Below are 24853 nucleotides of genomic sequence, written 5' to 3'. Positions count from 1 at the left end.
AAAATTTCCATGTGATGCTCAACTCAAAATCCTACACCTACTAATCCCTTCGAGTGAAGCCATTGGAAATCTCATACAGTTCAGTCAATTTCTTCAGTGACAGAGACGAAGTTCTTCTGGTCTCTGAGGAATTTGTCCTGACTGAGGAGTTAGGAATTCGCCAGTGTAGATTGCCTACACAGTGAGGAACATGATAGCCCTGAGGATTTTACTACTCAAAATTCCGACCGTTGATGTGCTATGCGCCAGCTATCCCAAAATATCTATTCACCTAACGATCATATCATTGAAGGGCATTTATGTCTTATCATGTCGGGCTGCTCCCTAGGCTATAAATAGTCGCCCCCTACAACCACTAGCTGGTTGGCTGCTCCGAGAGAAACTGACACTTGTCATTTGAGAGCAACCCATCCTCCGAGGACTTTGAGCAAAAATCATCAAGTGAGGAAAAACCAAAAACCCAAAACCCAAACACCTACAAACCCCAAGTGATTGAGCATCACTGAAGAGATTGATCCTGAGTGGATCCGACGCTTGTTACCTTTGAAGACTGTGCTTCTTCCAGACGGTTAGGCGTCATGGTCTAGAGCATCCAAAAGGAATTGTGGATCGCCGAGTGACCAAGTTTGTGAAGGTTTGGAAGTCGCATGAAGACTTACCACGAGTGATTGGACGAGGTCTGTGTGACCTTAGTTCAAGGAGAATACGGTGAGGACTAGGTGTCTTGGACTAAGTGTCCTTGACTGGGTGTCCGGGACTGTGTGTCCTCGAGTTTAAATACTTAGCCGCTCCAACCAGACGTACAACTGAGACAGCAGTTAGAACTGGTCTACCAAATCATTGTCTTCACCGAGCTTACTGGTTCTATTTCCTCAACTCTTCCACTTCCTCATAACTGTGATGTGTGTTTGTTCATATCTGTGTTTGAAGACTTTGACTGAAGACTTTCTCAATTTCCTCAGTTCAATTTCTTCAATCTGTTTGTCTTCATCCTGTGTTATCCTGTGATTACGCTTCCTGTACTTTGTGCCTGTCTTCATTTCATCATGATGACTATGCTTGTATTCTGTTATGTTTACCTTTGAGTACTTATTCCGCTGCTAGTAGTTTTTCGCTAAGGAATTTCCTCACCGGCAAATTCCTCAGTGAAGAATTTCATAAAAATCGCCTATTCACCCCCCCCCCCCTCTAGTCGATATAACGCACTTTCAGTAGTGGAACGTCGTCCATGTAGAACCATTCCGAAGACCACTGTGGGTATACCTCTTTGGGGGTTCCTATGAGGTATCCGGATCTGGCTATACGCCATACTTCGGCATCGCCCACTTCAAATATGGAGCCTTCTCGATGGCGGGGAACGAGGCAAAAGAACTTCCTCCATAGTTCAAAATGGGCCTCAATGCTTAAGAATAGTTCGCAAAGGGCTACGAAACCTGAGATGTGCAGAATCGAACCTGGGGTAAGGTTGTGCAGTTGGATGCCGTAAAACTCCAATAGGCCCCTGAGAAAGGGATTGATTGAAAATCCTAGGCCCTGCAACAGGAATGGGACGAAGCACACCCTCTCCTCCTTATTAGGGTTGGGGAAGTTCTCAGCCATCACATCGTTGCCGATGGAAGCCAATCCTGCTCGAATGGGGACTAGATCTGCGAGGGGAAGATAGACCTACGTCTGGAGTCGACTCAGCTGAAGATGAGGCACTAAGCAACTCTGCCAATCACTCTCTTGAGGGCCATGGGGGCGCGAAGAGGAGCCTGGGGCACTGGCCATGTTGGAAGGCTTTTTTCGTGGCTAATCTTGATGGTTTTCCTTTTGCGCGATATGAGATGGCATTTGGGGATCTAGATCTCCTTATATAAATGTCGTCCGAGCGTGATGAGGGGCTTATTTGCAAAAAAATCACGGTCCGTTCGTATTCACCCGGTGCATGGAAATCGAAGCGACAATAGGAAGGAGTCATAAAGATAGAACATAGAGGTCAGAACCAGACTATCGTTGGTCCGAAGTACACTGAAGAACCCGCCTTGCAAAGCCAAAGACATAAACCGGATACTACAACGTCATTGAAGGCAAGTTATGGGGCTACTAAGGGAGACCTGGATTCGCGGGTCCTCAAGTGTCCAGCCAGTTCAAGCATGGGTCGGGCTGATGGGCCGTGAAGATAGAAGGGAAGATTATTCCCCGTGTTCGGATAGGACTCCTGGATGCCTGGAAGGCAAGATTGGAGACTGGATGTATTGTTTCCTTCGCTTGTAAACCGACTCTCTGCCCCTCCGGTGTATATATAAACCGGAGGGTTTAGTCCTTAGGGATCATCAGAATTCATATAGGCTAGACATCTAGGGTTTAGCCATTTTGATCTCGAGGTAGATCGACTCTTGTAACCCCTATACTCATCGAATACAATCAAGCATGACGTAGGGTCTTATCTCCATTAAGAGGGCCTGAACCTGGGTAAACATCGTGTTCCCTGTGTCCCTTGTTACCTTCAATCCTCAGACGCACAGTTCGGGACACCCTACCCGAGATCGGCCGGTTTTGACACCAACAACTGTCACTTCATGTTGTTCTCCCTACCATCCTTCTTTCCTTTGTTGCTGCCGTTTGTGCGACGGCGGCACCAACACTTGGCTCAGTAAGCACAAAGGCTGAAACCTCGAACGCATCTGAATCAGTCGGCATCTATTCATCGAGGGGGCTGGGAGTCCTCGACATAGGACGGAGGGAAATGGCTCTCGAACAGGACAAGGGCCTAGCTAAGATCTTGCATTTGCGTGGTCATGTCCTACAATCGCAACACACATTGACAATGAGCATAGCACACACTACCGGACAATCTAGCTCAACATAGCACAATATGAGTAGCATACATCACAACTAGCTACAAATCCAATGTGTTCAGCACTACCCTAGCATGCGACAAATCGACCACCAATAGGGACCACAACATCATAATCTCACATATCGGCACACAAATACAACCCTAGCATCTACAAGATGTTTACAGGTCAAACTCTACCACAAGCTCGAACATCAGACCCTACCACATGGTCTCAGATCTAGCTACAACGAGTACAGAGAAGGGGATGATTGAACTCACAGAGGCCATCTAGCTCGAGGAAGACGCTTACAATGAGTACAAAGGGGGTGACCGAACTCATAAAGGCCATCACTATAGCTCGAGGAAGACGCTGAAACGGTCAGAGAAGATGAGTTCAGGAGTCGTTGCCGCCATGGCCCACCGAACGGGGAAGGAGCGGGAAAGCTCGAAAGAGGGGGGAAGGATGGCGTGAGTTTCAACAGTGGGACAAAGAAGGCTATATAGGGTGACCGAATCAGCGAAGGTGAGCCAAAATCATGCCGTCAACTTCTCAAAGACACGGGCAAGCTCACGCCATCTCCGTGGCCGCACGAGCTCAGCGTCACGTTCCCCTCCCTTGCCTCGGCCGAGCCTAGCACACTAGAAACTATTGATTAAGCCGTTCCTAGCGGACCAGACTGAAAGGTGCTTTAATGTTCGTGCAATGCAGACCAAGTAGTGTATGCAGGGAGCCAAACAGCCTATTTTCGTCCCACACGGGCCTGGTTGGCCTCTATGTGGGCTGCCAAACACCGCCCAAAGAGTATCATTAACAGTATGCTTGAGAAGGGGTGGGAAATGCTAGCTTGCGAGTTAACATACTTGAATACGTGGGCACTAAGCTTTATACATATACACCAGTTTAATGCTCCGCTCCACTTTTCTGGAACCAATAATAGTGACCTTAGTTACACCACATGACAATCTGCACACAATTGTTGCTTATATTTCACGAAAGGGTTCCTGTATGAAGAATGCCACGAGGAAAACACTGAAAAACCACTCATAACTTTCTTTAACGTGTTTCAATTCGACTGGTCCAAATAAGTTGGCTCTTTCTAATGCAGCAAGTCTTTGGCCTCAACTCGTAAATTGGGTGGGTCAGCTGAGAGAAGTGGAATGAGAAATGCTCACCATTCAAGTTGGCAGTGGGCTATTTGAGCTATTTCTCTGGTCATAAATTTCTTCACCCTCTCATCCACCATACTGTGGGGCCATCTCCGCCACGATCCCCGTATATGGAAAATGTGATGCTCGGCGAAAGCCCAATTTGCTCCAAAGGTAAACTATGTACATTACCTCCGTTAACTGTACATCAGCATGTGTGATTGCAGAATGTCCTGATAACAAATACAATATTCAGTCTCCTGCTGTATGCAGACATCAAATAAAGGTAAAATTAAGTAGAAATGGCCTCTTAGGAGGAGAAGGACAACCAACATACGCGATCCAATATCACAAGTATTTCTAGTTGTGGCGAAACGTAGTGTATCACCAAATTGCAGATATCACATAGATATATGACAACGCAGGTGCTTAATGATGTCAACTAATGGCCTCTCAGGGCTCATTAGTCACCCAAGTTGCCGGTGAAAACAGAAGCAACTAATGAAGTCTCAACTCTCAAGGCTCCCAACAAGTTACAAGAAACCGTGGTCACCTTTCACTGCTGGGCACTTCTTTCTTGTGTTCAGTGATTTGAATGACAACAAAGAAACCACGAATCATGATACCTGCGTTAGGTGACTGATTCCTTAACTGGATAGGCCAGTGGTGCAAGTGAGTGGGCTGTCTATACAGATTCAAGTGCAAATAAACGCACCCTACACCTGTCAGCATGCCCCTGCCTCAGGTTCCACCCCTTGTAAGGATCTCAAACCTTGGGGCTCAGGATCTATAGGTCTCGTATTGATTGAGTTCGAGTTACAGGCCTGCAGCGGACCATTTGTAGGCTCATGACAATCGACAAATCCACTAACAGAACGTCAATTATAGGAACATGGCCTAGTACAAATTATGAGGATACTGCCTGTTGGGGTGAGTAATGTAGAGCAAAAAAAGTCCACCTGGGGACTGTCCTGGGTTCCCACAGATCGACCGGTCAATTGCTTCTGTACAAAGGACCTCCCAGGTGGTCTTTTGGGAGTGTCCTTCCCGTCAGATGGCAAACAACTGGAAGCTTGTGATCATGTGGTCTCTGGGAACACAATGGTTCTTGGACTGAGGGCAGAGCTAGACAGTTCCTCCAACAAGCACCAACCAGTCAAGAAGAGCAGTCCAACACTGTGTAATCAATGACACGGCAGCTACTTATATAAGCATAATGGGCTAGCAAGGCCCCGTTCCATCAATTGCACCGCCTAAAGGGCTGTCTCTCCTGACAATGTAACGTGGACTGCATTCAACTATCAGCAACATCAGTCTGCCAGCACATCTCTCTATTTAAGAACCTGTACTTGTACTAAAATAAGGATCAAACATGGTAGGATTCTCAGGTGACAGCTAAAGTAATTTATTCTTCACAAAGCAAAAAAAGACAAGTGCACCACCATACAATAATCATGTTTTCTCTGAGCTATCTATCAATCTAAAATGCTCAGACCAACCAGAATAGACCAAATACCCTTTTTCTCAAAACAAGCGAAAACAACCAAACACAGCCTTGACTAAAAACAAAGAGGCCATAGCAAAACCATGGTGGCTGCCTATAAAGAAGCTTCAGTAGCAACTCACCCAAAAAGCAGTTATATTTATCTTAGCCAAATAGGCATAGAAAGTTTATGCACTTGTTTTGGCTTTGGCTCTGTGTTTTACCCTATGACTGAGCACCATTTGCCTTCACAAAAGACATTCAGCTGATAAGATTTTGTCCAATTTAATACTAATTGGCTCACACAAAGATTACGCGCATTTAGAATGAATAGTAATTTACACGCATAAGATCATCAAAGCCAACACAAACCACTTTTGAATGAACAATTAACAATATTGAGCAAGTGCAACAAGACGCAACAGTAAAGGACATGATCGTTATCATTAATTTACAATAGTAGTTGTATAGTAAACCAAGATAAGATGAAATTCACTTCACCTTGAACTGCGTCTCTTAAAATGAAACTAGTCAGGAAGACTCAACCGCCTAAAGAATTCAAAAAGATGGAGATTTGATGTCCAGTAGAAGAAAGCTATCACAGGACCATCTCTGATGAACTACAAATTGCACAAAGGAAATCTGTTCAAAACAAATAATGAATAATAATATGCAAACAAATATGTACTTTGTATGAATGATTTCACCTTTCCATCTAGTATCAAAAGCTCGCCGTCAACCCATCGAGGATTTTTGAAGCCAGCATCTGCAATTCTCCTTTGCCCCTTATACCTAGCAACCTGTGTCATAGTGTAACATAAGATGAGCAGTTTGATGGTGAAAAGGTAAAATCATTAATCCTCTCACAGAAAATACCACTCCAAGTTCTCTAGGGATGACCCCCTTATGAGGAAGCTGATAGTGTTTGCCAACTTTCGCACGGAAGACAACCTGGGATGCAAATAATATCAAATAGGATTGAGTTAGTAATGGTATTATTACAAAAGAAAATAGAATATCTACTTACGAGTGGACATATACTAATTAAGAAAAATAACTACCACATGCTGTTAATATCCACGCCAGCACTTAATTTGAATTTGTGTAGATCATTTTATTATGTGTGGCAATACTTAATTAATATCAGTGCTTATCAGTTCAAATATTGCATAACTATTTCAACATCATAAAATATGCTCCCCTCGGCCATGGCCCCCGCCGATGCCCGCTCCGGCGACTCCAGCCCCGAAGGTCGCATCCGCTGGAGCGGCTCAGCGGGCGAATCCTCTGACTCGCGCTCCTACCGCGAGGTCGTCAGCACCCCGCCGGCCCCGCGCCCCCCTCCGCCGGCCGCGCCGCGCCCGGCCCCTGCTTCCTCGGCCCTGGTGCCGCTCCGCTCGACTGCGCCGGCAGCACGCGTTCCGGCTGCCGCCCGCCTGGGTCCACACTCGGAGGTCCATCGCGCGTCTGGAGGCCCTGTTCTCGACGCCGATGGGTTCCAGCAGCCGCGGCGGAGGTACCGTCGCGACGCGCGGCCACCCCTCCTTCCCAGCGCCGTCGCCGCAGCCCGTCGCCCGAGGAAGTCGCTGGCCTGTGCTTCAGGTGCCTGGAAGCCGGACACCGGGTGCGGGCCTGCACCAACCCCGTACGCTGCCGTCGCTGCCTCATCTCCGGCCACGAGTCAAGCTGCTGCGAGACGCTGCTGCCCGGTGACCACCGTGCGCAGCCTCCGGCAGTCCACCGTCCGGTGCCTGACACCCCGCCGCGTAACCCCCCTCCTCAACTCCCCCGCGACGCCTCTCTGCCGCGCAACACCGCACCATCCCCACCGCCCGTCTCTGCGCCGGCGCGTGTCACCATCGCTCGTTCCATCGAGATGGAGGAAGCGGAGGAGGTGCTTGCGCGCGGTATGGTGGCCACCATTACCGGCACCAGGCCCTCTGTCTCCCCGTCCGACGTGGAGGCAACCTTGCACGCCATGTTCGACCTGCAGCCTGGCGACTTCACTGTCCACAAGCACGCCCCGGAGGATTTCCTCATCATCTTCTCCTCGCGGCTGATCATGGACCGGATGGCCGGCGACCACCTCATCAACGCCGCCCGCTTCACCCTACTGCTCCGCCCTTGGTGCAAGCTCGCCCACGCCACTGCCGGGAGCTTTGCATTCTCTGTGCAGCTCGAGCTCCGCGGCATCCCGGCGCAGGCATGGCACCTATCCACGGCCGAGCACATCCTTGGAACCGGCTGTTGGATTGAGCGATTGCACCCGGACACGCGTTCCCGCACTGACCTTGCCACATTCCGGCTCACCGGGCGCGTGCGGGACATGGCCTCCATTCGCCGGGACGCCATCCTGGAGATTGTCGAGCACGTCCCCGACATCCGACCTGACATGCCGCCGGCCGTCCGCACCCTGGAGTACCCCATCTCCATCCGGCTTGTGAGGTCCGCTGCCCTTCCCAGGGCGGTCGACGATGCTGCCATTGGCGATGGCAATGGCGATGGCGAGGCTCATGGCAGCGCGCAAGACCCTCCAGGCCGCGGTCATGGACGCGGGCAGCAACGCCGTCGTAGCCGGAAGCGTCGCCGACCAACCTCTGCCCCCGACGGACGCGCCGACGGCATGGCGGTCGACTCCGCTGGCTGGTTTTGCTCCGGAGGCCGCCTACGGGCTGACGGCGAGGCGGTCGACCCTGGCTGGCCGGCGTCCCGCGCCGCCGCGGCTGTGCACGCGCCGCCGCCCGTACCATCCCGTGCCAGATGCATGGATGCATGGCCGCAAGCTGGGGCCCAACCGCCTAGTCGCAAAGCCAAAAGAGGAAAGCGTGGCGGCAAGAAAAAGCGCGCCAGGGTTCAGGCTGCGCTGGCCAAAGCTGCAGCTGCAGCGGATCCCAGGCCGACCGAGTCGCCTACCCCAGTGTTGGTGCTTGCCACCCCGACAGCTGGCAACAGCCGATTGGCGCCCGCCCACCCTCCTCCTGCAGTCGGGCCCGCAATGACCCGGTCTTGCGCGTCGCCGTGCGCGGAGGGCGACAACCTCCCTGGCGACGGACCCACCACGGCCAATGCTTGTGCGCTTGGGGATCCGGACAGCTTATCCTCTGCCAGTGAGGTCCCGGACTCGCCTCCTGTGGCCGCCGAGGCTGATCCGCTGTCGGGGCAAAGCAATGCTTTGACCTCGTCAGCTCCTGTGGCTGATGAAGTACCTGCTGGTGCCGCTTTGCATGCCGGCCCCGCCACTGAGACGAGTGATGCAGCGCCCTCATCCACCCCTGCGGCCCTGGTGGATCTGCTTGCCACCCCCTACTCGCCAACCGGGGACGCGGGTCCTGTGATCCCATCCATCGCGCCTTCGCCCCCGCCTGCCACCGCCATCGGGAACGCTGACTTGGGATGCCCCTCCCCCGCGGCCCAGGAGCCCAGAAGTATTCTTCAAAGGCCCGCGCCTCCTGAAGCGCATGCAAACAGGCCCACTCCCCCAAGCCCGTCGACGCTGCAACCCATGCGCCTCTGGTGCGCAGCGCAGGGCGTTTTGCCACACCACCAATCACCCTGCGACGAACCAGACAGCCGGCCTCTGTCAGCTCCTGGACCCTTGGGGAATTCCTCGCCGCGGCAACAAAGCAGACTTGCTCTGCTCTCCCCAACCCTGCGCGCAAACGACGTCGACAACCCCTGAACTTCTCGTCGCGCCGTGGACGATCTGCTACCGCTGCGAAGGCCAAGCCCGGCGTGCCGCCCACCGCTGAGCGCCGTGCGCAGGTTCAGATACTGCGCACCCTTGGCATCATCGGCACCGATCAGGTGATCTCCGCCGAGGCCATGAAGGCATACGATGGGGTCTTCGCTGCGCCCCTTTCTCATGCCGTTTTGACAGCCATTGCCGCGCTCGTTGGTCGCGTGCTACCCGCCGACCCGTCCACAGCGCCTGTCACCACGGTGATCTCAGGCAGCCCGATCGAGGCCTAGCCGCGCCGACGCGTGCCTTTCGTCGACCTCTGCCTAATGGATCACGGCCTCAAAATCATCAACTGGAACGTGCGTGGCCTAAACGCCCGTGCCAGACGCACGGCAGTTCGCTCGCTCGTTGTAACCTCCGGCGCTTCGATCGCTTGCTTCCAAGAGACTAAAATGGAATTCGTCTACTCGTCGACTGTCCTTGAGACGTTGGGATCTGAGTTTGATGAATATGTTTATCTCCCAGCGAGCGGCACCCGTGGCGGGATCCTGCTGGCTTGGAAGAGCCGGGACGTGACGATCACGGACCCGATGTTCACCACCAACACCATCTCCGCCCGGGTTGCGACCTCTGGCAGCTCGAGCGTGCCGTGGTGGCTCTCTATCGTCTATGGCCCCCAGGACAACAACGCCAAGATCGCCTTTCTGCAAGAGATCCGCGACGTCCGCGACGCATGCCCTGGCCCATGGCTCATCTGCGGGGACTTCAATATGATCTACCGCGACGAAGACAAGAACAATGGCAATCTCAATCGGAGAATGATGGGGCGGTTCCAACGCGTCCTCAACGACCTCGCGCTCAAAGAAATTTATCTCAGCGGCCGGCGCTATACGTGGTCCAATGAGCAGAGCCCGCCCACCTTGGTCCATCTTGATCGAGTGTTGTGCTCCACGGACTGGGAAGAGCTGCACGGCGAATGCCATCTGCGTTGCCTAGCCTCAGTCGTCTCGGATCACTCCCCCCTCTTGCTCGACTGTTCGCCTCTCCCATCAGCACACCGACGATTCCACTTCGAGGAGTACTGGACTCGCCTTGCCGGTTTCCCGGAGATCGTGGCGACCTCGTGGCATTCGGTGAACGACGCCAACCCGTTCCGGCGGTTCATGCGGCGCATGCAGGCCACTGCGCGTAAGCTCACCAGCTGGAGCGCGCGCTCCGTTGGCAACGTGCGAGACCAGCTTGCGATCTCTCGTGAGTTGCTGCTCCGCTTCGACGCCGCGCAAGAACAGCGGGCCCTATCGCCGCATGAAGAATGGCTGCGTCGCCAACTCAAGTTATCCTACCTCGGCCTGGCTTCTCTCGAGCGGACGATCGCCCGGCAGCGCGCACGTATTGCATCTCTCAAAGACGGCGACGCGAACACTACGTTGTATCATCGCCAGTGCACATACCGTAAGCAGAAGAACTGGATCCATGGCATCTCTGTCGACGGCACCGTGCTCACTGCTCCTGGCGACATGGCTGCGGCCACCTTCGAGCACTTTGACAGCCGGATTGGGACGGACGTGCAACGTGACTGCACCATTGACCTGTCGCAATTCATTGAGGCCTCAAATCTTGAAGACCTCGACGCGCCATTCAGCGAAGATGAGATTTGGCAAGCCATCAAAAGCTTGCCGTCTCGCAAGGCGCCCGGCCCCGACGGCTTCACCGCGGAGTTCCTCCGCTCCTGCTGGTCGGTCATCAAGTACGACCTCCGATGCGTCTTCGACCAGGTTTACGCGCTGCGTGGAAGAGGGTTTAGCTGCCTTAACCAGGCGCTAATTACGCTCCTCCCCAAGCGCGCCGATGCCAATGGCCTGGGAGATTATAGGCCCATAAGCCTAATTCACATTGTCGCCAAGGTCCTGGCCAAACTGCTTTCGCTACGCCTAGCTCCCAAGCTCAACAACCTTGTCAGCAACGTCCAGAATGCGTTTATCCCTGGGCGAAGTCTTCATGACAACTTCATCCTCGTGCGTCAATCCGTGCGGCTTCTGCACCAGCTTGGTGCCCCTCGCGCGCTCCTGAAGCTTGACTTGGCGCGGGCTTTTGACTCCGTCTCGTGGCCCTTCCTGTTCGAGGTACTGCGATGCCATGGCTTTGGCAACCGCTTTCTTGGGTGGATCGCCCTTCTCCTGTCGTCGGCCAGCACGAAGGTTCTCCTCAACGGCAACCCAGGACCCGCGATTTGGCACCGCTGCGGACTGCGCCAAGGTGATCCAGTTTCCCCGCAGCTCTTCGTCCTTGCCGTCGATACGCTGGGCAGGCTCTTTCATCGCGCGGTCGAGCTCCGAGCCATGCAGCAGCTCCACCCGCGCCGCACCATCCCTACCATATCCCTTTACGCCGACGACGTCATTCTCCTATGCCACCCATCGCCGGACGATATCGCGGCGGTGAAGGAGATCCTGGAGCTCTTTGGGCGCGCCTCCGGCCTGCACGTGAACTTCCAGAAGAGCGCTGCAGCCCTCATCCGCTGCGACACCGAGGACGCTGCTCATGTCGTCGCGCTCCTGGGATGTCCCATTGTCGAATTCCCGCTCACTTATTTGGGCATCCCGCTCACGTTGCGTCGCCCCACTGCTGCCCAGCTCCAACCCGTCGTCGACAAGGTTGCTGGGAAGCTGCCCTCCTGGAAGGCTTGGCTAATGAACAAAGCCGGCCGCCTTGCCTTCGTCAAGGCTGTCTTGAGCGCGATCCCCATCCATCAGCTCCTTGTGCTTGCACCGCCAAAGAAGATCATCAAACTTTTGGAGAAGATTGAAAGAGGATTCCTTTGGGCTGGCCGCGTCGAGGCTAATGGAGGCAATTGCCACGTCAACTGGCGGCGTGTCTGCCGGCCTATCCAGTTCGGTGGCCTCGGCGTTCACGATCTCGAGCGCACTGGCCTTGCCCTTCGCATGAGGTGGCAATGGCTCAGCCGAGTCGATGATAGCAGGGCCTGGAACGGCCTTGACCTGCAATTCGCGCCCGAGGAGCGCGCGCTCTTCCTCGCCTCCACTACCATGACTATTGGCAATGGCCAACGCGCCCTATTCTGGGAGGACAGATGGATCAACGGGCGCGCAGTCCGCGAGATTGCGCCCCTCCTTTTTGCTCACATCCCCAAACGGCGTCGCAAGTCCAGAACCGTAGCGGACGGCCTTCATGCAAACCAATGGACCACAGACATCCATGGCGCGATTGGCGTCCCGGAGATCGGAGAATACTTGCGCCTCTGGCACATGCTCACCGAAACCGCCCTCACCGACGCTCCAGACTGCATTCGCTGGAAGTGGACCGCGAACGGCGAATACTCCGCCAAGTCCGCATACCTCGCCACTTTTCAGGGATCCACCAGATGCCAGGCTTGGAAACTTACCTGGAAGTGTTGGGCACCACCTCGGGTGCGCTTCTTCCACTGGCTTGCCAACCTCGATCGGTGCTGGACGGCCGACCGCCTCGCGAGACGCAACCTGCCGCACCCACAGCACTGCCCTCTTTGCGATCAGGCTTCGGAGACGATTCATCATCTTCTCCTGGAGTGCCCTTTCAGCCGCGAGGTGTGGCACGAGATTCTCTCATGGTTGCGCCTCTCTTGCCCGCTGCCCAATAACGATGCCACTCTCCACGACTGGTGGTGCTCTGCACGACAAGACACGCCTAAACCCATGCACAAGGGATTGGCCTCCGCTGCCTTGCTTGTCCCTTGGATGATTTGGAAGCATCGCAACGGATGCGTGTTTGAGGGCGCAACACCGTCGGTTACCTCCCTGACTGCTAGGATTAAGGATGAGGCCGCGCTCTGGGCAAGAGCTGGCGCATTGGGGCTCCGGGCCATCTTGCCACAAACCTGGGATGTCCACTAATGTGCATGTACTCTCCGTGTAAATCTGCCTCCTAGGAGGATTGTACCAAACCCCTTCTTTTCAATGCAATGAAACGCAAAAGTCTTTTGCGTTTTCTCGAAAAAAACATCATAAAATATGCATCATTGTAAAACTGAAATAACCATCTCCAAGATCAGAATAATGTGAGCAAGAATGACATCAACAGGAATTAAGGTGTCTTAATCAGTTCTAGTAATCGAACTCTCAATTACTCTACATGACCACATAAAGACAAGAGAGGTCCCACAATGCAACTAAGAAACATAGCAAGGAGACTCGACGTGAAAAATTCAAAGTATCGGTGTGCAACTCCAAATATTGAGTGTGGTACCCCTAAGAATGTTCTGTAAAACAAAGGTATTACACAATTATTCAAGAATGTGCAATGCATGAAAACTCGCACTTCTTACCAGAGAGAACTAGTGAATACGAAATTAAACATCAATGTACCCAAAAAATGATGCATTTCCACTGCAAATGAGAAGGACATAAATCAAAGCATAATAATACCTGACCCGCTGGCACAAGATTGTCCCCAGTCAATTTTGCAGCTTCGACATACTCATAAAACTTAAGATCCAAGTGCTCCTCAGATGAATCCTCCTCCTGCCATTGACCGAATTTCCGTTGTAAACTAAGAACTTCTGAGTCAAACCCAGATGCAGTCTCGTATAGACCTGCCAAGAAGTACCTTTTCAGCCAATACCAGAAAAGAGAGACAGCAGATAATGATATCATGAAAAGCTAAGTTGAAGAAATGATTAGGAATATAACCACTAAGAGGATCTGAAGAGATGGGCATCTGAATACGGCTGAAGTGGGTAACTCCATATAGTTTTGGCTGAACCTTGTTATTAAGTTGCTTAATACCAAGTTGTAGTACCTGCTGCAGATAAGCTGAGGTGAAAAAGTCTTCTTTCTTAATGTGACTCGGCAACACTATTAGAAAATACATGCCCAGTATAAATATATATTTCAGGGCTTAATGAATTAGTCAATATGTTTTGTCTTCAAATACTTTGGAGAGAAAAAAAACAGTAGTGGTACGAAAACGATTCATAGTGTGTTCATGTCAAAAGGTGCTCGACACATATAACTACTTTACTTAACAACCAATAGCCGACTTCAAAAGGCAGATATTATATGTATTTTGCAGATTTTTTTTAATTGATGTATTTTATCATCAAGACAAAAGGTGGTGCATTTTACAAAATGTAGTTCACCAATTTCCTAGAAATTTATAAAAAGCACAGTTTGATGTTTTAACAGTTTGTGCAGATTAGCAACATTTAAAGAAAAACTTAAATAGCATAAGAAGTCCATAGTAAATAGTAGGTTCTTTGTTCCAAAGCTATTGCAAAGCAGCTCAGCGTTACAATATTTACCGGTAGTTTCCTATTGCCCCCAGACAACTTTAAACGATCAAACTTGAGATCACCATCCTGCTCAGTGGTACGGAAGCCAACCCGTTTCCTCGGAATCTGCTGAGCCTTTTCTGCAGCTGGCTTTTTACTGGATTGTTCAGTATAGAAGGTAAATGAAAAGCGGTCTCTCTTGTCTAATTTAGCTGGCATGCGTTCAAATGTTTTAGGTGAGGACTGTGAAGCAAAATCCTTATCATTATCAACTTCAATTCCAATCGATAACAATGCTTCAATATCACTTTCCTCACCAGACTCATCATTATTCTCTTCTGCAGAAATTGTTCCTGCTTCTTCATTGTTATCTTCATCGCCAATATCTTGTGAAGATTCATTTTCGATCTCAGCTTCATCATTGTCATCATCTTCCTCTGAAATCTGGTCAAATATTTTAATTATATAGTCCTGGTTGATGTTTTCCATAGGCGCTACCTTCAATATTTTGATCCTGGGAATTGGAGTTGAATCATTTGACAAGTTTTTCAAACCAGCTGGACCAGCAGCAACATCACTATCATCGCTATTTTGATCGTCCATGCTTATGCCTTCATCGTGTTCCTCGTGTTTAGCACCTAAGGAACTGCTAGATATGTTTATATTGTTGACATCTAGTTTTCCACTCAACATGTTTTGCAACTGGTCCGAATCACTGACATCTGGTTTCAGATGCACTGCCTGGAATAAAAGCTTTATTTTGTTAGAAAATGAGCATGGCTAAAAAAATAAGGCTAGCAAATTGTTAGATAGCAATTGTTGTAAGCTTACGGTTTTATACCAAAACTAGGTCAGATCAGGTATAGGAATCATGTCATAGCAAAGGACAGCTACACTTGCCAGATACCATATAAATACCAGAGTTCAATATCAACAGGTACGGACTAGTGGCCATAAGAAAATTAATAAGCAGCTATGCTGAAAAGGCCATTAACTCAAACAATCAAACTTATGAAGGATGCATATAAAAAGCCTTGCAACCATAACAATATATATGGAAGTCGAAACATGGCATTTCATGTGCATCAGAAAAATACCAGTGCTTGGATGGACTACAACTACATAACTCGAAGATGCATATAAAAAATTGTAATGTCTATCAGTACTGGCATCATGATACTCTATAATGATATTGTCATATCAAAAGACATAAAGGATGCAATGGTGAGTTTACATGAGCATGAGCAAATACGGTAACTTGGCATTCTACTCATGCAATTTGTGATGAGTGGGAATGAGAATTTTTTTTCAGTTGATTATTAATTTTGAAGTGTCAGTCAGCATACCTGCAGGTTGTATCCTCCATTTGCCTCTGCAAAATAAATTTCGAATATAGGGTAACCATGGCCATCTGAAGCCAGCTGCCTGAACATACGTGAGAGAGAATTAAAACCTAAGGCTATTTTAGCAAATAAAACACACGTGATACTATTCATTTCATGGAAAGCCCATTCCATAATAATATGATGAATATTTATTCATTTCTTTGTTGCCCCAGAGGGGCCCACCCTGGTGGGACCGAGAGAACTAATGGATATTGCTATTTCTTTCATGTGGTAAAATAACAATGTCATTCTTAAGAATCCAAGTTCTGTTTCATCAATGGAAAATAACGATTTAACCCAGTTTCTTCAGCATAAGCTTACTGATTTCACTACCATGTTTTCTATCACCTCCTTATTTGGTCTCATTTCTCTAGTAGTAACACTCGTGACCAAAATTTCCAACTAACATGCCGTCATTCTATAATGGCATAGGCGCCTTCAGAGTGAACACCCTGGAGTAACTAACCCACTCTATCACAGGGATATTCTTTTTCATCTCTTTCTCAAAACAACATTAATAGGAACAAAACTAAGAACTCAAGTCATCCATAAACATAATGCATGTACTGAAAGTGCACCTAGGAAATGATTGATCAAAGAAAATATACACAACTTGCAATATAGGACAAGAAAACTTTGTAGTTTCGACATACCAAACATGAACTTTTGAGTGTCAATAATAAATAAACAGAAAAAGCAATACCTGATATCGTAACTTTTTGCCACGTATCGACCATGCTCAGCGCTTATACGGATTATAAGACCATATGGATCAGACAAACTTCCAGAAATCCCAGACCACCATCCCAACTGCATATGCTCTAAAGGATCAGGTAATGGCATATCCATAAACTAGAGTCCAATGACTAACAGAAACTTGGGAAAGCTACTCATTTACAAGGCTATATTTTTATAACACGTGCAAATTCATGTGCATTCCAGCTTCCAAAACAAGAGATTCAGGCTTATTAGCTGGTAGCCTGCTACATGACTTTATCCTGCCTGAACTTTAAGCTGCTAGGCTACAGTTATGGCCTTGTGGGACATAATCGTCATACATAAACAACAGTGCTAACAGTAGAATCAACTAGAAAAGCCACAATGGGGGTACTAACTAAGATGGGTAACATGATTACCCTCTTTTAATCCCTCTGTTCAAGAATGCATGGTGTTTTGCTCATGGTCTAAGCAACGGTCTGATATGTGGCATGTGTTTATAGCCAGTGGGCATGTGATGTCATACCATACCATACCTCTTCAGCTTAACTTGGGCTTAATCCAGACATAACTAAAATGGTACTCCGTATGTGATACTGCATGCTACATATTTCATAGTTGCTAATTTGTAGGCATAGAGTCTAACAACACAAAAATTAACAGACTGTTGAGCCTTTGTGTTACTAACCAGTCCTGCACCAGCGTGGTCTCTAATATAAGCTGCATCCACATAGCGCTCCTCTTCTATGGCCCTCTGTAAGAGTTAAAACATTAGATAAACGGTGCTCAATTATCAAATTAATAATATCATACTATCAATCTACACATGGTATCATGAATCAAATCAGTTACTCTACTTGAAAGCATTCAGATTGGTTCCTCTTATCTACAGCATAGTTATGGAAACTGGACAGGTAGATGGCTCGGTCAGGCTCCCAGTTCATGGTCCCTGGTTGGATTACCGGAGCAGAACTAGTACATGATGAATTGAAGTTATGCACAAAACCCAGAAGGCAAGTGTGCAATTGCTCCATTGTTCAGGACGTGGGCTCAAACCACCATCACTTCATATTTCATTTCCTTATCCAACAATTTAATCCTCCAAGCAGATGCAACGGTTGCCAATTTCTAGACAGCTGTGTGAAAGAATTCCAGCTCAGCCTTGTTGCCGCTGGTTCATAACAGCCCAATAGCACAAAACATAAAATTGAACAGCCTGTCACATCCAGTTGCAACACTGATATGAAACAGTGACTGGTGAAAGTTAGTCACTCTGTTACCAGTGGCATTTCAACACCTGACATGTCTGATATTGCTGATTGAGATGGGGAAAGTAAATAAAATAGGTGAGAGAAATTTTCGGTGAGAGTATGCCTTGATGGCCCCCATAATTGGGTTATCTCAGTTATTAGATAAGTTATTAGCTACTGTTTCCATCCAAAGCAGTAAGCATGCCAGACATTCATCCCCCTGTAGCATAGGACTATTTCACTAGCTATTGACAGGCACATAACTAGGATATTTTAAAGTAATAATAGAGGAAACATGATGTCGCAAGCGAACTAAAATGATCAAAGGTGCCATTCATCATTAACTATACACAGACAAAAGAGCAGATATTTGCGGTTTCTTACATGTAACTCAGATATTGCTCTGCCGACAGTATCATTTCTTGATGTAGCAGCAATAGCTAACTTCAGTTTGTGGGCACTCCTATAGTCTTCTCTACACACAGCAGTGCGGAGTTGTAGCTGAAACACAATACATGGCCATCAGGAATTTGCAATCTGATAGAAGCAATCGATTAAGAGGAAAAATATCTTGACAAAAAACAAAATATGCACATGGTATATCAGCAATGCGCAAAGAATTAAGTTATGCCTAATATTGCCCATACATTTTTTTAATTAGTCATATACAGATACGACACAACCAGCACTCAATGGTTCCAAACAATTCCAGATACAAAAAAAACTGGCACACCTAATGAAAAACAATTTTAAAAACATCAAACATCGTATAAAATACAAATAAGCTCCTGGCTCTTCTTTATGCTGCCATGAAGTAAGACCTTTTTGCCATTAATATATGGCAGCCAATCATGAAGCTTGGTAGTGTGATTTCAGAAAGGTAGTCCAAATTGTAACTCATATATGATCATTGTTTCTACCATAACTTGTAGTCCCAGCTCTACAATAAAAGCATAGGTGTTCTATCAGCCTAAACCACAGTATGATGCACGCTTTGTAAATCTATTAGATCACTGAGCCTATCAACGGTATGATTGTGAATCTATTAAACCATTGGGCCTATTAACGGTATGATGCATGCTTTGTGAATCTATTAGACCATTGAGCCTATTAACAAAAGCGTATAAGCATTGCAAACCATCAATACAAGTGTTGACACGGTATCTCCCACATGCTGTTGGCATGGTAACAGATGGCATAGGCCATAAACGGAACATGTTATGGTGCTAAGCCCAAGATATAGCCTACCATCAATGGATTGACCTAACACAACATTAGTAGTTTCAACACACGAAAGAACTTTGGCGACTAAGTCACATTGATACTTGAGAGAAAAAATGTGTCGCTCCAAAGAAGCCAGTTTAAGTTTGAGTCTGGCTTCAGTAGTGCTTCAGCTCCCTAAGGAGTAAGTTTCTTCAGAACAGTTAATCGCCATCGATTGAGCTTATCCGCACTAGGTAAATTTCTTCAGAACCTAACTCCTTCATGCTACTAGTTCCTGGGATAAGGCAAGTATAGATGGTCTGGCAGAAGAAAGGGGAAATATGGAATTTGGGCATGGTCCATGGAGACATTTGTACTGCTAAACGTTCCATGTTTGTAATCACATGTAATGAAAAATCAATAACGGTGCGTTTTGTGCAAGCCTCATCCATATTCACAAGTAGTCACTGATCAGTGAGAAAAATCAACCTGCAGTTCATCAACAAGGCGCTCGCTCTCCTGAATGAGGGCGAAGTGCTGCTTCCACCTCTCCCAGCTCCACTTCCCTGCTTCCTGCACCACGTCCACCTCCTCACCGTCTTCCTCCACTCCCTGCCCTCTCTCCTCCAGTTCGTGAGAACTCTCCGCTCCCTTCGCGAGACCCGCCTCCTTCGAGGGGTGTGCGGAGGGCCAGTAATTCCTGACGTACTCGCTCCACCGCCGCACGGCGCCCTGGAGGGCATCGTGGAAGAGAGCGTCCCAGCCTCGGCGTGGCTCGCCGCCGGGGTCCGCACCGGGGCTGCGCGCGCCGCACCGGAACACCGAGGCGACGTCGGAGGCGCGGCGAGTCGGCGCGGCGCCCGCCAGGCGGCGGACGCGGAGGAGGCGCTGGCCGCGGTGCGCGGCGAGGAATCGGCTAGGGTTGGGGTCCAGCTGCCGCGAGGACGAGGACGAGGAGGGGAAGGAGGCGGCCGTGGCGGGCAGCGGCGCGCGGGGCGCGGTGTAGACGGACGCCATGGAGGCGAAGTCAGCACGGCCGCGGAGATGGAAGCCGCCGCGCGACGCACCGGATGAATCGTGCTCGTGCGCTCGTGGCGCGTGGTCGGCTTTGTGTTGTCCCCCTTTCCTGTGGATTGGGTCGAGGGCGGGCGTAACTGATAAGACTTTCGCGGGGAGCAGACGAACCTCGTGGGGGGCGAACATGACGGGTGGGGGCCCCGGGCGAGCGAAACCTGTTTGCGGGCCCGGGCTCCGAGTTTTTGCGGCTAGATGTTGTGTCCTCGGAAAATGCTGTGCCGCTCACAGTGGCGGTACAAAGGACGATGGTTGGTGGGGTCCGGCCACGTTCTTCAAGAGTGAGGCTTCTCGAATGCACCTCGTGTCGTCCGCGCCGGCCGAATGAGCCGAGGGGTCCCGTCCGCGGCAAATTTGACAATTTTAACTTGTGAATGTAAGGGCATGTATAATGGTTAATAAAGCAGTTTTTTTTAAGTCTTGCATGTAATTTAGAGATGACAAAAGAATATGTCTACAATAGATTATATATTAGCCTTATCTTCAATAACTAACAATTTCTTAAAACATGATAAGACAAATTGTGCTAAGAGATCATCTCTTGTCTTATCTTAAATAAGAGAAGACGAGCATTTTCTTATGAGTTCTTTCTTCTCCACCTCATCATTTATCCTACGTGGCACTCCTAAGAATAGCACCATTGTACATGCCCTAATCAATTTATAAAATGAACTGTCCTTAAAATTATTTCACTCAGCTGATCGTGAAAGCCCCTGGGCCCGCACCCAGCAGTGCAGCGCCTCAGAGCTAGGCGCCACACGTGTAAAGTGCAGCGCCTAGCACTATCTGTTACTAGTTGGCTGGCCGGCCCCCCTCCCCCACTCTCTCCACACACGCCCCAACCCCCAAAGCATTCCCACCCGAGATTTGCCCCTCTCTCCCCTTCTCAAAATCTTCTCCAAATCTTCCAAATTTGAAGAGTTTGTCCATGGATTTCGAAGTCAAACCCTCTCTCAAGGTAATCTTCTCCGATCCCTTGTTTTGATCCAAGTAATGTTAACAAATTGCCCATTTGTTGCTAGTTTGGGGAAACCCTAGTTTTGTATGGATCTAGATATTTGCATGGAGATGTGAGATATTGTTTGCCAATTTCCTATGATTAGGCTTGTTAGAGTGTTAGGGCTATCCTTATGGTGTTCTTATATTGGTGCTAGGGTTAGGCTTGTTAGAATGCTAGGGTTAAGGTTATGGGTGTTGTTATGTTGGGGCAAGGGTTAGGGTTAGGGTTAGGATTGTTGTTTCATATATATGTTAGGGTTTGTATTTCGTGTTAATCCTTGGATTAGTACTCATGGAAGAAATGTTACTTGTATTGTTTGAATGCTTATAGGGATGGAAAGAACATGTGTGTTTGTTCATCATGGAGACAAAGACGCCTTCTTGAAAGGCAATATTGAACCGGACCCGGATGAGCTTGACATGGTGTTTGATAATAGTCCTAGCTATGCCTAGCTTTGCAACAAGTGAGGAAAGATTTGAATAGGATGGACCCTAGCGATATCGTTGAGTTGGAGGAAAGGCATAATGTTGGTTTTGAAATGCACATCTGTTGAAAGACAATGCGTGTCAACTCGGAGCAACGTTGGGTTGCATACAAGGAGACGACGGCTGAATCACTAGACAAGGCTCTTGAGTTATTTGCAACGAAGAAGGTTGATTCAAGTTTGCATTTGGACTTGAACCGGACCCCCTCCCCTTTGGTTGCTAGTAGCCCCCCGCCCTTGAACCGAGATGAAATTATTGAACCTCTTTTGACCCAAGAAGTGAGGCCAGCATTGAGCCCGTTTCCAAACAACCAAAATGAAGCTTTGCAAGAGGAGAATGATGAGTACGCGGACGATGACAATGAAGTTGATCTCCATGACAACAATGTGGGTGATCTCGACAAATATCATTTGCAAGAGACAATGGACCATTCCGTCCCTTATTCTTGTGGCTATGCATTGGATTCGGATGACAAAGGTCCCGATGAATAAGTTGATGAGGAGAGGTTCACGGTGAAGTAGGCCGAAACTTTCGAGAAGGTATTTGGGGCGGGATCATCGGACTACATTGTTCAAGGATGTTAGTCTTGCGGATGAAGCCGTGGTAGATGGTGGCCAAGGTATATCTCTTGGGGTTAGGCCAAGATCTCACCGTGATTTGGAAGACGACAAGAACGGGATTGCTAAAGGGTCTAAGTTTGAAACCTTCTTGGAATTGAAGATGTGTCTTGACAACTACTCGGTTACGCATTATCGTCCACACAAGGTGGTGAACTCGGACATCAATGTGCGCTACACGGATGCATGTGCATGTGAAGATGAAGAATTTTCATGGATTGTGCGTGCAAGACCATGGAAAGGAGGTCCCACTTGGCACGTAGTGAGTTGTGTGCCAACTCACATGTGCCGAGGCAAAAGGGTGGATGGCAAGGTTGTGTCCCAAGACCACAGACAACTCACGTCCGAGCTCATCGCTTACGGGCTCTCCAACTCAATATCCACACTTCCAACAAATGAGCATCCAACATGTCATTGACCTTGTGAAAGCCATCTTTCATTACAAGGTGAAATACGGCAAGGCATGGAAGGCGAAGCAAGCCGCATTTAAGATGTTGTATGGTAGTTGGGAGGAAGCATACAACCGAATCCCTAGGTTGTTGTTAGCCATGGCCGCCACAAACCCGGGCATTGTTCATGTGGTCGAGCCTCATGGGGAAAAACAACGGTTCATGGCGGAAGGAAAGTCTGAGTATTTGGCCGTGCATTTTGGGCATTCGAGCAATGTGTGAGGGCTTTCGAACACTGTAGGCCGGTCATCGCCATTGATGGCACGTTCTGGGCCGGACAATACAACGGCACCTTGTTGGTTGCGATAGCAAGTGATGCCAATAATCGGGTGTTGCCATTGGCATTTGCTTTGGTTGAGATGGAGAACAATGACAACTGGGAGTGGTTTTTGCGTCTTTTGAGGACAAAGGTGTTACCCGCTCAGAGGGAAATTTGTGTCATATCGGATCAGCATCAAGGAATTCTTAACGCGGTGGAGATTGACATTCTCGGGCATGCTCTGTTGCACCATCGATGGTGCATGAGGCACTTTTGTTCGAACTTCTATAGGGCATGTGGCCTTAAGGAGTTGGCCGATGATCTTCAAGATTGTTGTCTCGCTTTCTCCGACAAGCGGTTCGCCACTTTGTTCGACAAATTACTCGCACACAAAAAACTTGATCTCGGGGGTCAAGACTTTCTCAATAGGCACATTGAATACCGGAACAAGTGAGCACGTGCTTTTGATGAAGATGGCCGAAGGTACGGTCAAATGACAAGCAATATGGTCGAATGCTTCAATAGGGTGCTCAAAGGTGCACGTGGATTACCCGTGACGGCAATAGTTCAATACACATTTGACAAGATGAATGCGTACTTTCTAAAATACTCGATGAAAACGGATGCACAGATAGCGGGTGAGAATAAGCGCAAGTACAAGTACAAGTTCCCACCTGATGCGGCTTGAAGCTATGTCGGTATTTCCCCAAAGAGGAAGAGATGATGCAGCACAACGATGGTAGGTATTTCCCTCACTGATGAGACCAAGGTTATCAAACCAGTAGGAGAACCAAGAAACAACATGTAAGCGGCACCTGCACACAAATAACAACTACTCGCAACCCGACGTATTAAAGGGGTTGCCAATCCCTTTCAGGTAACGGTGCCAGAAATTGGCAAAACAGACGTGAATAAATTGTAGTAGATTGATAGATCGAACGCCCCACACTTGTGCTTCAAAGTAGCACCATGATCTTCATGATAGAGAGTCTCCTATGTTGTCACTTTCATATACTAGTGGGAATCTTTCATTATAGAACTTGGCTTGTATATTCCAATGATGGGCTTCCTCAAAATGCCCTAGGTCTTCGTGAGCAAGCAAGTTGTATGCACACCCACTTAGTTCTTTTTGAGCTTTCACACACTTATAACTCTAGTGCATCCGTTGCATGGCAATCCCTACTCACTCACATTGATATCTATTAATGGGCATCTCCATAGCCCGTTGATACGCCTAGTCGATGTGAGACTATCTTCTCCATTTTTGTCTTCTCCACAACCACCATTCTATTCCACCTATAGTGCTATGTCCATCGCTCACGCTCATGTATTGCGTGAAGATTGAAAAAGTTTGAGAACATCAAAAGTATGAAACAATTGCTTGGCTTGTCATCAGGGTTGTGCATGATTTAAATATTTTGTGTGGTGAAGATGGAGCATAGCCAGACTATATGATTTTGTAGGGATATCTTTCTTTGGCCATGTTATTTTGAGAAGACATGATTGCTTAGTTAGTATGCTTGAAGTATTATTATTTCTATGTCAATATTAAACTTTTGTCTTGAATCCTATGGATCTGAATATTCTTGCCACAATAAAGAGAACTACATGGATAAATATGTTAGGTAGCATTCCACATCAAAAATTCTATTTTTATCATTTACCTACTCGAGGACGAACAAGTTTGTTGCCAGAGGTATCATCACCAAGCTTCCTCCTTCGTGGAGGAACTTTGCTACCTTACTGAAGCATAAGAGACAGGAGTTTTCCATTCCATATCTCATTGGTACTCTTGATGTCGAAGAAAAGGCGAGAGCAAAGGACACACGTGCTCGAGGTATTGAGGGAGGATCTAGTGCCAATCTGGTACAGAAGAAGAACTTCCAGCCCCACAAGTTCAAGAACAAGGGCAAGTTTGATGGTAAAGCAAAATTTTATTGGAAGAACAAGGTTGTGCAACACACGAACTTCAAGAAGAAGAATGACAATAAGAAAGGTGTTTGTCATGTGTGTGGGGAT

General features: G+C 48.5%; 1 protein-coding gene across 3 annotated transcripts; it reads right to left on the bottom strand.

The window, feature by feature from the left end:
* Positions 1-3659: 3659 nt before the first annotated feature.
* On the bottom strand, positions 3660-20079 carry LOC119269651 (protein EXECUTER 1, chloroplastic-like). Of its 3 annotated transcripts, XR_005133681.1 has the most exons (13): positions 19440-20079; positions 18132-18248; positions 17186-17251; positions 16484-16590; positions 15742-15820; positions 14426-15136; positions 13815-13926; positions 13551-13717; positions 6327-6401; positions 6158-6250; positions 5952-6070; positions 4927-5255; positions 3660-4200 (listed from the first exon to the last, which is right to left on the bottom strand). XR_005133681.1 is itself a non-coding variant. In XM_037551544.1 (12 exons), the coding sequence occupies exons 1-11, from the start codon at positions 19965-19967 to the stop codon at positions 5978-5980; spliced, it is 2148 nt and encodes a 715-aa protein (XP_037407441.1). In that variant the 5' UTR covers positions 19968-20079; the 3' UTR covers positions 3660-4200; positions 5952-5977. The 3 variants fall into 3 exon arrangements, 2 of the variants coding, with proteins under 2 accessions (XP_037407441.1, XP_037407452.1); XM_037551544.1 differs by lacking the exon at positions 4927-5255; XM_037551555.1 differs by lacking the exon at positions 4927-5255 and having other exon boundaries at positions 13815-13923; positions 19440-20078.
* Between the last annotated feature and the right edge of the window lie 4774 nt (positions 20080-24853).

The sequence above is a fragment of the Triticum dicoccoides genome, chromosome 1A (genome assembly GCF_002162155.2).
Source record: "Triticum dicoccoides isolate Atlit2015 ecotype Zavitan chromosome 1A, WEW_v2.0, whole genome shotgun sequence".
NCBI lineage: Eukaryota > Viridiplantae > Streptophyta > Magnoliopsida > Poales > Poaceae > Triticum > Triticum dicoccoides.
This window is presented reverse-complemented; position numbering and strand designations above follow the sequence as displayed.

Bases quoted from the DNA above. Each gene is read 5' to 3' on its own strand.
- LOC119269651 (XM_037551544.1), bottom strand. From the start codon at position 19,967: ATGGCGTCCGTCTACACCGCGCCCCGCGCGCCGCTGCCCGCCACGGCC. The intron at 17,252-18,131 runs GTAAGAAACCGC...TAACTCTTACAG, and splicing joins GAGCAATATCTGAGTTACAT to AGGGCCATAGAAGAGGAGCG. The intron at 15,821-16,483 runs GTATTGCTTTTT...ACGTATGTTCAG, and splicing joins GCAAAAAGTTACGATATCAG to GCAGCTGGCTTCAGATGGCC.